We start from the raw sequence: 15,326 nt of genomic DNA on the forward strand, positions 1-15,326 counted from the left end.
AGAATTCAACAGTGGTTAGCATTGCTGCCTCACAGTGACAGAGACCCCGGTTCAATTCCAACCTCGGGTGACTGTGTGGAGTTTGCACTTTCTCCTCCGTCTGTGTTTCCTCCGATTTCCTCCCACAGTCCAAAGACAAGCGGGTTAGGTTGATTGGCCATGCTAAATGTCCCAAGATGTGTCGGTTAGTGGGATTAGCAGGCAGATATGTGGGGTTGCGAGGACAGACCATGGTAAGACACTCTGTAAGAGCTGGTGCAAAGTTAATGGGCGAAATGGCCTCCTGCACTGTAGCGATTCTATGATTCTTTTAGAATTATGCAAGAAAATTCCAATACGGATGAAGTGAGAGTGAACATTTTGAAATACACCAGGGTGAAAATTTGTCTCAGGCGATAGGACAAAATGGGTATCGGCAGTTAACCATTGTCTATTATCCAACTCACGGCAGTGTCCAATCCCACACTAGCCAAGATTAATTTCCACCCTATTAAATTTCCACACAAGTACTTACGTTCACATTCGTTTGCACTGTCTATTGTAGCTGGTTTCCATGGTAGCTGATTGTATCCAGGGCAACACTGATCGCAAGAACCGCCACACGTATTGTGTTGACAATCACATTGCAGTCTGGGAACATGAGATACAAATGATTTAAGAGTTAATTACATGCCAATAAACTCTCTTCCACCACTCATAATTGCGTGATATCGAATATTAGCAACTAGGGAAAAGCAATTAAATCAAAAGGAGTTTGCATGTTCTCCTCATGGGTTTCCTCCGGGTGCTCCGGTTTCCTCCCACACTCCAAAGATGTTCAGGTTAGGTTGACTGGTCATGCTGAATTGCCCCTTAGTGTCAGGGGGACTAGCAGGGTAAGTCATGAGGATTGGGTCTGGGGGTGGGATTCTTGTTGGTGCAGGCTCGATGGGCCGAATGGCTCCTTCTGCATTGTACGGATTCTGTGATAAAATATTTGAACAAGCGGGAACCCCAGATAGCACTTTATCACAAACCTCAATAATGAAAGTGCTTTGTATCAAATGAATTCTGTTTTACTATGATTAATGTTATGCCTGTTAATTTGCTATTTTTTGAATATTGACAGAAGACTTTTTTAAATGTCCACTTTAATGAGCAGATGAGGCTGAGTTTAAAATCTCAATTGAAGGGAGGTAGCTTCAGCTGAAGGATGTGGAAGTAAAATAAATTTCTTCAACTTTTTATTGTAAAGTCGACTGCTAAGTGACAGTGGCAAATTGAGCAACTTCTCAGAAACAATAATTGGAATTATTTGTCAGATGGCATGCAGGAAATAGAACCATTTCAGGATTGTAACTGGTTCATAGATTATCATAGAATCCCACAGTACAGAAGGAGGCCATTCAACCCATCGAGTGCAGTGACAACAATCCCACCCAGACCCTATCCCTGTAACCCCACATATTTAGCCTTCTTATCCGCCTGACACTAAGGGGCATTTTAATGTCCAATCCACCTAACCCACACATCTTTGGGCCGTGGGAGGAAACCGGAGCACCTGGAGGAAACCCACGCAGACATGGGGATAACACGCAGACTCCACACAGACAGTGATCCAAGCTGGGAATTGAACCCAGGTCCTTGGTGCTGTGAGGCAGCAGTGCTACCCACTGTGTCACCGTGCTAGTTACTGGCGAAACATCTGCAGTGTAAGAGAGGATATGTTTCATTGGAACTCAAGGTCTTTTCCTGCCTTCAAGTTTTCTTGTGCCCACATTTGGGTCGGGAGCATGATGGAAATCCACCCAAAAATATTACGATCGGTCACATTTCTCACAACTTCACTGGTGAGTAATACCTTGTACTCACTTAGCAAGAGTTTACACCCACACTTGTCAATTATCTACTGACCAACTATTCCCTATGGTGAGGAGCGTAGGAGTGGATGGGATTGGGAGACAACATCCTTTGGGAATGAGCTGACTCAGAAATGAAACATTTGGAAGGAGAGAAGTGTACACAAGTCAACTCTCCCCACAGCATCACCTGAGCCCAGTAGGTCTATAACAGCATTCGACACCTTCTAATGCCTGATCAGTAAACTTGGAAAGCCAGGCCTATCACTGAGGCTAGGATTCATTCAAAGAATGAAGAACAGTATAGCACAGCAACTTCCGCCACCAAGCCTGCACTGACATAGACCTAAACTAAAGACCTTTTGCCTCTACATAATCCTTGGCAGCAGTGTTAGCCACTGTGCCACCATTGAGATATATATCTCTACTGAGAGGGAATGTATACTCCGTATAGGGCAGGCAAAGCCTGTACCTGTTGGAGGCCATGAAGAATGATGGATTGTTATATACGAATACAAAATTAAGCACTGCTCTTACATTTTCACCAGATGTCACTTAAAATAGGAACTATCTGCATTTAATTGTAGACTGGTGAATCCTTGACCTCAAGTTAGATTCCAGAAACATATGGAACAATGGAAAATCTCAGGTAAACTAAACAAAGATAATTAGCTGGGTTTACTGCAGAGCAGAAAAAGCAAAGAATTCAGAGATTGCCACCAGAGTGGTTCCATCAATCTTCTGTCACTAAATGTTGGTTTGTGTTTTTTAACTTTTGTGTAATAAAGGCTTCAGGGCTTCTCAAATCTTCTTGAAGTGAGACTAGAATCTAAATGGTAAATGCAATCGTTAGATATTCAGTCTCAACCACCTCAACTCCTCAGCAAAACCACGGTCAACACGTTTTCCTATTGTTTGGGTGAGTAATAATGAAGACTTGATAGGTTTTCGGAGACAATAATACACTTGGCATCACTTCTTGGCCTTTTCGCTAAGATCAAGCATCAGATCAGATGCAATGCATTTTCCTGTCAGCTTGGATCTTGGATGTCTCTTGTGGGAACTGTGGATTGGATTCAATTTGAATCTGTGTTTGGAGCAAGCAAGGGGATGGATTAAAGGCTTGGCCTATCCACTCTGCGTACTGGCTTTGCTTCCTTTTTAAGTTCTAAATTTTATTTACAAGTAGATTTACATTAACACTGCAACGAAGTTACTGTGAGAATCCTTTAGTTACTGCACTCTGGCGCCTGTTCGGGTTCACTGAGGGGGAATTTAGCACGGCCAATGCACCTAACCAGCACGTCTTTCAGACTGTGGGAGGAAACCCAAGCAGACACGGGGAGAATTTGCCCAGTCACCCAAGCTGGGAATTGAACCTGGGTCCCTGACACTGTGATGCAGCACTGTGCCACCATACTATCCTAACTTTAAGAGAGGAATACTTATTTTAAAAAAATGCACCTGGCATTAGGACCCTCACTCCGAATCAGACGTGAATCTTAACATGCCTGACTTATGTTATGACTAATTCTCCACTGATTAACTTTCTGTCCGTCTTCAACCTGATCCAGACACTGATTAAGGTTCTTCTGCTCCAAGTGAGTCAGTGTACACTTCAGCTCATTAATGTAGTAAAGATAGACAGCAGTAGAGATAGGCAGATTTTTAATCAGTAAGGGAATACAGGGGTAAGGCAGGAACATTGAGTTGAGAATTATTATATCAGATCTGTCATAATCTCATTGAATGGCGGAGTAGACTCGATGGACCGAATGGCCTACTTCTGCTTTGACATCTTATGATTTTGAAGTCACCAGCTCTGCCCTCTTACATCTGAGTACCCACACAAATAGTCTGAACGCCTACATTTTATAGAAAAGTTAAACTTAAGTCAGAGATCCAGCACAATATAAGAACAGTATTTACGTGGGAGATGAGCTATATTTTATGTTCTCAATTATAATCGAAGGGGGAGATGAGTGGGCTTGAAAGTTTATATGTAAACATCTGTTCACATTCAAAGACTGCCTGCTCAGTTCTTCTCTCAGACAAACTGAGTGGTTCAGGTTTTCCTTTTTGTTTTGAAACAAACAAGAGTGTTACCACTGACACTGGAAACGCTGTAAGACCACTCTTTTAGATGGGATGGGGGGGGGTGGTGAGGTAGTGGGGGCTGGGGAGGCAGAAAGAGGAGATTAAAAGGTTCAACTTGACTCGCGCCTTCCATTTACAATGAAGCAAGCTGTACCTCACATCAGAAGCCTTTACCGCCACACCCATCACAAAAAAAACTACCAACACTTTGAACAAGCTGCCCCATGAATAATGACTGAAACTGCAAACAAAGCTAAGACAGCCTAGAACAATCCATATCTTGCACACCAAAGTCAGGACCTGTGGTTCCACTTCCCATGTTGGCTCTGATCATCTCCCTCATAAAAAGTCTCACAACGCCAGGTTGAAGTGAGCTCACCTGATGAAGGAGCTTGAGACTCTGAAAGCTAGTGCTGCCAAATTAACCTGTTGGACTTTAACCTGGTGTTGTGAGACTTCTTACTGTGCCCACACCAGTCCAACGCCGGCATCTCCCCATCATGGCTGCATCTCCCTCGTAAACAAGGTTCTGACTTTAAAGTGCCATCATGGACACTCAGAGAGAGGAATCCTTCTGGCAGTGACTATGTCAACCAGCTCAGAAAAAGGGAGGAGAGATATTTCCCTTTTCACAGAAGATTTACTATTTCTATTTGACAAACCAAACATTTGAAGATTGCACACAGCCAGGTTCACATTGATCACAGACAGATGTGGTTATCAGGCAAATGTCACAAACCATCTTCATGTAGAGATACGTGCAATTTTGTTTTTTTTGAAAGCATTTAGCAAAAGCTTTCAAAAGCAGTTACATGGGTAAGATGGGATATGGGTCAAAGACGGGCAATTGGGACTAATAAACAAGTTGGGGCACAGGGCCAGTTTCTATGCTGTAAACCTCTATCACTCTATCAGGGCAGACAATTACACGGTAATTTTATTTAATACTTGGCTACGTCACAAACACGATCATTACGGATTTATAAACTCTGCAGCTTTCAGCAAGGCCAGCTCTTCATTATGCTTAATCAGTTGTCTGCTCTGAAATATATACTTTCACCGTATCTTGTCTATGGTGGGCAAATGGTGTTAGTTTGAAAACATGCTCTACATTGCTGAGTAAGCCCTGCCAGCAATAAAAATTGGCGGCATACTGATTTCAAAATGATCTGCATTTAAAAAAAGAAATCTGCACAACGCAAACTCCCAATCTTGGCAAATAATGTGAGGGGTTTAAGTTTAATTAGGTAGCTTTATTGGAAATATTTAACCCACTCAATATGGCCCACTGTAGGGTGAGCAGCTGAGTGACCCACTCCTGTTCTTGTGTGTAGTGTGGTTGGTTAAAAATTGGAACCGCAGCTTGGCTGTAACTTTCACCGATTTGGGGGGCTGGGTTTGTCCGTGCTAACCATATGCAAACCACATGGTGGCTAGCTAGCTTTCCTGTGGCCAGAGTAAACCCATGCTACCAGAAGCAGCCATTTACTTTTAAAGTTTAAAGATATTTAAAGTTTATTTATTATTTATTAATGTCACAAGTTGGCTCACATTAATACTGCAATAAAGTTACAGTGAAAATCCCCTAGCTACCACACCTCGGTGCCTGTTCGAGCACTACTGAAGGAGAATTTAGCACGGTCAATGCACCTAACCAGCACATCCTTCAGACTGTGGGAGGAAAGTGGAGCACCCGGAGGAAACCCAAGCAGACACGGGGTAGAATGTGCAGACTCCACACCGGCAGTGACAAGAGCTGGGAATTGAACCTGGGTCCCCAGCACTGCGAGGCAGCAGTGCTAACCACTGTGCCACCATGCCGTCCCCACCACGAGCACAAGTGGGAGAAGGAAGTTCCACCTCATCAAGCGATCCTTTATTTGATTTCTATCACAGTGCACTGAGGTTAAGACTGGCACCATAAATCCAGCACCAGACTCACCCAGGCATTAACATCAAATTCAACTGAAGGGAGCCTGTCTCTTGAGTCAATACAGACTGTCGGCTCACGCAAGCGTTTGGGTCACGCCTTTTAGTACAAATATATAAGAATGTTTCATTTTTAGTGCCAGAGTAATAGCAGAGGACAAACAGTGGAACGACTGCCATTAGTACATGCTTCAGCCCTTGCTGTGCACCTTTGAAAAAGGCACATGTACAGCGTCTTAACAAGGAATGCACTTAACTACCTCAATAAAAAAGGTTAAAGTAATTCCGAACCCCAGTGCAATATTGTACAATGAGCGATTGCCAATCAGCACATCTCCCCCAATTATTTCCACTAACTTTGGCAATTTGCTATCACCTTTTTTATATTTATTGTGATAAATCAAAATGACCCCAAACATTCAGCAGATAGACTTTTATTCCTATCGCACAAATTTCCAGTCACTCATTGATTTGTGACTTAGTAACTTATCTGTCTAGCATTCACCTTGGAACGGGAACCCAAGTTGAATCAAAGCAGACAGGTGGCACATCTGATGGACTTCCTTCATACTCTATTGTGACAATTTCTAAACAGTTCATTGGGACTGCAGGAGGTGCAGAGGAGATTCACTAGGTTGATTCAGGAGTTGAGAGGGTTGGCTTATGAGGAGAGACTGAGTAGACTGGGGCTATATTCATTGGAATTCAGAAGAATGGGGGGAGATCTTATAGAAACATATGAAATTATGAAGGGAATAGATAAGGTAGAAGCAGGGAAGTTGTTTCCACTGGTGGGTGAAACTAAAACTAGGGGGCATGGCCTCAAAATAAGATTTAGGATTGAGTTAAATCTGTGAAATTTAGTTAAGGTTACCTCATTGAATGTTTTTAAGGCAAGGATAGATTAATTTTTGAACAGTAAAGGAATTAAGGGTTATGGCGAGCAGGGAGTAAGTGGAGCTGAGTCCATGAAAAGATCAGCCATGATCTTGTTGAATGGTGGCGTGGGCTCGAGGGACCAGATGGCCTACTCATGCTCCTAGCTCTTGTGTTCTTATGACTTCATTATACCTTGTCCAGAACAATAATAATGTTTTCCTTCTTAGTTGTGTTATGCGCTTCTTCTTTTAATAATGGCCCATTATAAATAACAAAACCCTTCAAGTAAAGAATGCCTACAATGCAGAAGGAGGCCATTCAGCCCATTGGGGTGCATTGACTCTCCAAAAGACTAACTTACCTCCGCCCTGCCCTATCCCCATAACCCTCTGCATTAACCATGAAAAAGCCACCCAACCCACACATCTTTGAAACTAAGGGACAAATTAACATGTCCAATCCACTTACTCTACACATCTTTGGAACTAAGGGACAATTTACCATGTCCAATCCACCTAACCCACACATTTTTGAACAATAAGGGGCAATTTAGGATGTCCAATTTACCTAACCTGCACATCTTTGCTGGTTCTATGTGGGGACACCGGCTTGGATGGAACAGCTCCATTTTTATTGCAGGGTGAATCCCACAGCATAACACACAAGCAAATGAATGTAATTTCTGTCTTCCACAAAAACCCTACAGTACAAAAGGAGGCCATTTGGCCCATCGAGTCTGTACCAACTACAATCCCACCCAGGCCCTACTCCCATAATCTTCATTTACTTGCTAATCCCTCTGGCATTAGGGTCAATTTAACATGACCAATCAACCTAACTAGCACATCTTTGGACTGTGGGAGGAAACTGGAACACCCGGAGGAAGCCCATGCAGACACAGGAGAATGTACAAACTCCACACACACACAGTGACCTGAGGATGGAATTGAACTCGGGTCCCTGGCGCTGTGAGACAGCAGCGCTAACCACTGAGCCACCCTTTGACCATTGGTATACATCTGTATAGAAGGAGAAGCAATGAGCTGCGCTGTTAGCTTACTCAGGCAAGACAAAGCAAGTCTATACAGCAACTGCTTCTGCTGCTACTCCAGAGTTGCTTCCTCAGGAGGTGCCAACAAAGACAATGCCTTACCTCCAAACCTCCCTGACTCACTCAAATTACAGCCCTGTTAACAAAGTTGGGATTGTAGCACACAGCACAGCCTTATTTACATAAGTGCACCTTCAGCCCAGTCAGATCACAACATCAATGCATCTCTGGAGGTCCAAACACACCAGTTCATTGCTCACTTTTTAAATAAACCATGAGATTTCTCTTCAGCTTTCCCATTCCCTATAACTGCTCGTTATGTGAATGTTGAACAGCCCATGTTTGTTACAGCTTTATCATCTGTTGCCATTTTAATTAAACCCCATTTGACTCAGTTTATATACAGAGCTTTTGAGACGCTACCATGGAAAAGTTTTATAGATTAATCATTGCCGTCTGTTATATTGACCAAAATTCAAGTAGACTTTGAGAAGCCACTGAAAGTTACATCCCACTAAAGTGCATTATAATTTTAGTTTCAACAAATCTGTGTATTCACCCAGGGGTTTTGTACTGTAAGCTGGGTGCTACAATTTTAGTATGGGAGTATCAGCCAGGGAATTTAAAATTAAATTCTAGGCTCCATGACAAAGTTCTTGCCTAGTTGATCTCCCAGGCAAGCTTGGGTCTCTTGGGAAGAGGGATCCTTTTCCCACATTGCTTGTGTGGGTTGCCTCTGAGCAATTGTACAGACAGGATCTGATGACTCAGCCACAGACCAGACTTCTCCATCAACCCAAAGAGGACCACTTGAGAGACAGGATGGGAAAACTACAGAAAGCTATTTGCAAAGTGGTGTACAAATGGAGTAACTGAATTGCCCATCTATAACCTCCACTCTCAACTTCGACCGTCCATTGACTCTGTCTACACTTCCTGCTGCCTCGGCAAAGCAGCCAGCATAATTAAGGACCGCACGCACCCCAGACATTCTCTTTTCCACCTTCTTCCTTTGGGATAAAGATACAAAAGTCTGAGGTCACGTACCAACTGACTTAAGAACAGCTTCTTCCCTGTTGTCAGACTTTTGAATGGACTTACCTTGCATTAAGTTGATCTTTCTGTACACCCTAGCTATCACTGTAACACTACATTCTGCACTCTCTCATTTCCTTCTCTATGAACAGTATGATTTTGTCTGTATGGTACGCAAGAAACAGTACTTTTCACTGTATGTTAATATATGTGAGAATAATAATAAATCAAATCAAAAACTTGCACAAGAGGCAGGTGATCCACTTCACTCATTTAATTTTACTGTTCTATTCAATTGTGCGACATGAGCACCGCTGGCTGGCTAGCATTTTTGCCCATTCCTAGTTGCCCTAGGGAAGATGGTGGTGAACTGCCTTCTTCACACACTGTAATCCACGCGGATTGACCCACAGTGCCATTAGGGAGGGATTCTAGGATTTTGACCCAAATTCTGCAAAGGAGCGGTGATATATTTCCAAGTCAGGATGGTGAGCAGCTTGGATGGAAACTTGTAGGTGGTGGTGTTCCCATGTATCTGCTGCCCTTGTCCTTCGAGATGGAAGTGGTGGGTTTTGAAGGTGCTGTCTAAGGATCTTTGGTGAATTGCTCTAGTTCATCTTGTAGAGAGTCCACAATGCGACTGTTAGTAGTGGAGGGAATGGTTGTGGTGCCAATCAAGTGGCTGCTTCGCCCTGGGTGGTGTCAAATTTCTTGAGTGTTGTTGGAGCTGCACCCAGCCAGGGAAGTGGGGAGCTTTCCATCACACTCCTGACTTGTGCCTTGTAGATGGTGAACAGGCTTCGTAGAGTCAAGAGGTGAGTTACTCACCACAGTATTCCTCGACTCTGATCTGCTCTCATAACCACTGTGTTTATGTGGCGAGTTCAGTTGAATTTCTGGTCAGTGGTAACCCCAAGGATGTTGACAGCCTTGCTTATCCCAGAAGAAAAACACAGTTAATAAGTTGGAAGGAAATTTGCTAAGTAACCAACAACTGGTATTTATGCTCCACACCAACAGAGCAAGGGCTTAGAACCAGTAAGTGTTATTTCTTTTATTGTACCAATGTAAACCACAAAGCTGGAGTGTTCCATCCAGGATGCAGGCCCAGGCACAGAGCACAGTGATCCTAAATTGTCAATGCATCAGGAGCTCCACCCCCATTGGTACTTTTGGTACTGACCAAAGGAAAGCATGAAGCCAGTACTGTTTGGTGCCAGCTCTGCAGCAAGAGTTGTCAGAAAGCTGCCTGATCACCTGCAGGACTCCAACTCCAGATTTTCAGTCAGGTCTTCTTCTCTCGCAAGACATCCACAAAGCAGTGAGACTATTTACCCAAAGCTTGGGGTCCTGTTTGTGGGCAATGTGTCTGGGGGGACCTTTACAAAGTCCCCTCTACTTTAGTCTGGGACAGTGAGGTGCCCAGTTTACGCGGGGGGACACTACATAGGGGTTGCTGATGCAAGGCTGTGTGTTGGCAGGGAGAGGTTTATGCGTTTGATTCTTTTTAGCGATAGTTGTACCACTATCCAACATTGAGAGCTGAAAGCCAGAGAGGACAAGCAGAGTAACCATTCACTACAGTAACACAGTTGACACATTCCATCAACTGGAGACAAACTTGCTAAAATTGAAGAGTTTTTTTTTCCATTATCAACCGGTTACAAAGGATTCTGAACATTTTCTTCTTGCCTTGTTCAAAATATATATTGTTTTGGTTTAAATAATTGATGCTAATAACATTACTGAAGCTACTTGAAAGAATCTAAATAACACAAACAATTTACAGTCATTAAGCAATTTCCTTGCACCATCAGCTGCAGTAACCCATCCAAAGGCGGTACATCCTTCTCCCTCTCCACTGTCATGATGCAGTGAGTGGAGGGAGGTTGAATGCAATGACCAAACACGGAGAGATTATGGCAAACTACACACCTTTCTATATAAAAACAAAGGTTCGTCCTTTTTACTTTTGGTGTTATACTGTCACACGTGTGTCACAATTAATGAAAAATATTTGAAGATAAGTGCTATTGTTAAATTAGTAAGCAGAAGTGTTTAACTAATGCTTTAAGTGACCATATTTCACATGGATTCAGGCTATTAATGCAGTTTTAAAATGAAACCTCCTTACAACACAAGAATACATCATGCAAAGAAAGGTGTTTTATAAAGTGGACAGCACCTGCTGAACAATCCTGAGTGTGCTAAGAATTATCACCAATTTAAGATTATCAGTCGGGCTTGCAAATTGGCTCACTTAATGCTGTATATCTTCATATCAGGGACTTGCCCACTGCAGACTAAAGGATCATGTCCAGGCATTGCGCCTCTTCTGAATTACACAGAAGTGTGGGGGACAACATTTCTCTGATGCATCCTCCATAGCAACTCCTCATGCAATCAAAACAGACCTGCAAGCCAATCAGCACCTTTTTTGTCATGAAGCTGCCTTTGAAATTTGGCACTCTTGCTCTTGCCCTGATGAGTGCAAGATGAAAATCTTCAATATTGCGTTTCTTTTCTTAGCAGTTCTTAAGTTCTGTACGACTGCACGAGCAATATCGTGACTTTCCAGGTCAGGCTCAATTGCGGGCCACACTCCATAAGGCAGCGGTCAAGCATTGCGAATAGATTTCTAATGCATCACTGGAACCATGGTTGTAGCTATTGCATAGGCAAAAGTCTGCCAACTCAAAAACAAACTTCTTTACATTCACAACTTCTTCATCTGCGACTCTCCCGTGGAAGCAAAACATTGTAAAGAAAATTCTGAGGTGGGTGAGTGGGAGCTGTCCTGAGCACATCTGGTGCAGCTGCATTTGGGAAAATGTGCAATTACAGACTGCTAGCTTTTATGGATTATATTACCTTGCCCAAAGGGTTTAGGTTCTTAAAATTGCAACATGTGGTTGATCCTCAAAGAAAGCCCAGTGTTTGCATTCCAATAAATTCTCACCATGTTGGGTTCCTTCATCACTGAGAGAAATGACTCACTTGCTACAATGGCTGCCACTTTGGATATGCCCGGGATTTGACCCATACCCACTTCCGCGCAGCACGGTGGCACAGTGGTAAGCATCAGGGACCCTGGTTCAATTCCTGGCATGAGTCACTGTTTGTATGGTCTGTGCATTCTCCCCATGTCTGCATGGGTTTCATCCGGGTGCTTCAGTATACTCCCACAGTCCAAAAGACCTGCTGGTTAGGTGCATTGGCCATGCTAAATTCTCCCTGGTGTACAAGGTACACCAGAGTGTGGCGATGAGGGGATTTTCACAGTAACTTCATTGCAGTGTAAGTGTAAGTCTATTTGTGACACTGGTTGGACAAACCAGTTATTACTTTCTCCACTTTCCATACTTCATTCTGACTTGCAAGTTAAAGAAAATTAAATACTCTACCTCACCCAATTCTGCTCCATCATTGGGTCGTGAATCTTTGGAACTCTCTTCCCCAGAAACCAGCGGTGGGCAGAGTTACTGAATATATTTAAGGGAGAGGTAGGTAGATTCTTCACTAACAAGGGAGTCAAACCTTATCGGAGGGAAGGCAGAACATGAATTTGAGACCACAATCAGATCAGCCATTGAATGGTGAAGCATGGCCTACTCCTGCGTCATATGTTTGGCCTAACACTGCTCTCTTCACAGATTGAATCAAGCACGATTTTGAAATGAGGTTCAGATAATTCCATTTCCAGTGTAGTTTTCCTTGATGATCAGATTTAGAAGTTTACAAGAATTTTAAACAACTGGTCATTCCAAGTTTCTGGTTAACATAAAACTCTAAGGGAGTCTGTGTGTGAAGCACACTTGCTTATCCTCATTTGGCAGACCATGATGCATTCCAGAATTTCACCCTCGATAAGCGAGGTCAAATCAGGAATGAATGTTTATCGACTGACTGAACGAGACATCTCAACAGCTTTTAAACACAAGATGATAAATTCCATGGCATAAAGATGTCAAGCATCATCTTATTTAAATGGGAGTTGAAATTCGGGCTTAAATGAAGATCATATGGGAGGACATGTTTACTGCCTTTCCAATACTTGTCACCTGCACAGCTTGATGGACACCTGAGTGAATTCAAATGGGTGAAATTTCTACGCGCGTCCTTCTGAACACCCGCTGTAGCTTTAGCGCACTAGCCACAGAATCCCCAGTGGAAACAACTCAAGTTGGCGCGTTTCCTTTAAGCTTTCTGTGGAATTCCCTGCCCACTGAAGCAGTTGAGGCTACCTCAATGAATGTTTTTTTTAAGGCAAGGGGTTAGGTCCATTTTTGAACAGTAAGGGTTATGGTGAGCAGGCGAGTAAGTGGAGCTGAGTCCCCAAAAAGATCAGCCATGATCTTACGGAATGGCAGAGCAGGCTCGAGGGGCCAGATGGCCTACTCCTGCTCCTAGTTCTTATGTTCCTTCCACACCGCCTGCTGCTGTGGTTACAGCTGACGACTGGGAGAACCCCAATAGAAATTCAAACCCATTTTGAGTTTATTTTTTGTTCCATCCTTTACAAATTGAAAGAGGGAATGATTTTCCCTTGCAGAATTAGAAAACAGAAATGCATTCTGATGCTGAAGTGAGTTCACCTCTACATGGGGTCTCAATTAATATCAATATCCTGCGCATGCAATTTAATTCTTTAGAAACAACTTTAGAAAGCACCTTAAAGGAGCTGTTGGAATAATTGGTTTCTGGCCTTCAATAATGTGGTTTCTCTATACGCACTGTCTGATGTGCAACTGAGATATGCAAACAGGTCCTAGATTTTTTTATTCATTCATGGATTGCAGGCATCGCTGGCTGGGCCAGCACTTACTGCCCATCCCTGAGTGCAGTTAAGAGTCAACCACATTGCTGTGGGCTCTGGAGTCACATGTAGGCCAAACCAGGTAAGGATGACCAATTTCCTTCCCTGAAAGGACACTGGTGAACCAGATGGGTTTATACGATAAATGGTCAGAATATAATTGAATTTTATTCAAGGGGCAATGGCCTAGTGGTATTATCGCTAGACTATAAATCCAGAAACTCAGCTAACGTTCTGGCAACCTGGGTTCGAATCCCATCACGGCAGATGGTGGAATTTGAATTCAATAAAAAATATCTGGAATTAAGAATCTACTGGTGACCATAAAACCATTGTCGGAAAAATCCATCCGGTTCAGTAATGTCCCTGAGGGAAGGAAATCTGCTGTCCTTACCCAGTCTGGCCTCATGTGATTCCAAATTCACAGCAATGTAGTTGGCACTCAACTGCCCTCTGAAATCGACAACTAAGGATGGGCAATAAACACAGGCCAGCCAGCAACTCCAATGTTTCATGAATGAATAATAAAAACTTTATTGAATTCAAACTGCATTATCTGGAATTTGAACCCAGGTCCCCAGGGCATTATGCTGGATCTCTGGATTACTAGTCCAATGACAATACCATCTCCCACCTGGATTCCTCATTCCCAAAAAAACAGGCTGCTCAAGGCAGACGATAGGTAGCTGAGAAGGAAGGTTCCCGGGTCAGTAATGACCTTGGCCCTGGACTACTGGAAGAATAGTGGCAAGAATTCCCAGCCCAAAGTAGATCTGCCAGCTTTCAGAAGGATAGAATTGGGACCTGGGACACTAGTGCTAGTAAGGTACAGCTTCCCTGCGGGGTGTGGGAGGAAGAAATAGGACTTTAAAAAATATTGGGTGAAAATTTCCAGCCATTCACTCCCCCACTGCAGTGAGCAGAGGTTTGGCTGAGTGCCACATTCTCAATCATTGCTTGCCACGGCAACAGGGCATAAACAGCCAGAGAGCTCAACCCACTATGGCTCAAACCCTCAATGGCAGACCTTAGCAGCAACATCAATGCCCTGATTGGAAAGGTTTTGAGGGATGTGGGCTAAACACAGGCAAATGGGACTAGTTCAGTTTAGGAAACCTGGTCAGCATGGACGAGTTGGGCCAAAGGGCCTGTTTCTGTGCTGAGACCAAGAAAGAATGGCTTCAAATGTAGAGCTGAGAACACCAACCCCTTGTACAATTTCATTTACAAATTGCATCATTTGTGGAAGAGACAGATCAGCTCGGTACCACATCAAATTCATGTATTTGTAATGTAACTGGGTATAAAAGAGTTTGATATTATCTTATCAGTACCCCAGTATGTACACCTCGACACTGTTAGACCAAAACGACTAAGGGGATGCTGGACTTTCACTTCTGGTTCTCACATTTCTGCCTCTGAATTTGTGATGCAAAACTTACAACAACTTCCCCTCCCATTCTAATCTTGCGATACAGTCCACATTGTTAGCTTCAGTGCTGTTTTCCCTTTCTAAGCACTGCTGCGCCACAGTGAAAGCCTATCGCCCTTCCTGTAAACTCCCAGAGGAAGCTTGCTGCGGGAGCAGGAATTGCACAAAGAATAACTAACTAACAATCAGATGGGAGCAATCGTACCTCCGTGGTCAGCAGATGCCCAGTACGGACATGCCCCCTTCAGG

At 43.4% G+C, this 15,326-nt stretch overlaps 1 protein-coding gene across 3 annotated transcripts in view; it reads right to left on the bottom strand.

Moving 5' to 3' along the window:
- lama5 (laminin, alpha 5) overlaps positions 1 to 15,326 on the bottom strand; it is a 283,499-nt gene that overhangs the window by 157,690 nt on the left and 110,483 nt on the right. For all 3 annotated transcript variants that reach the window (XM_080204748.1, XM_080204749.1, XM_080204747.1), the window contains exon 7: positions 515 to 630. In XM_080204748.1, the coding sequence (XP_080060874.1) occupies positions 515 to 630 (116 nt within the window). The remainder of the gene's footprint in view (positions 1 to 514; positions 631 to 15,326) is intronic.

This window comes from Carcharhinus amblyrhynchos, chromosome 16 (assembly GCF_965287045.1).
Source record: "Carcharhinus amblyrhynchos chromosome 16, sCarAmb.v2.hapA, whole genome shotgun sequence".
NCBI lineage: Eukaryota > Metazoa > Chordata > Chondrichthyes > Carcharhiniformes > Carcharhinidae > Carcharhinus > Carcharhinus amblyrhynchos.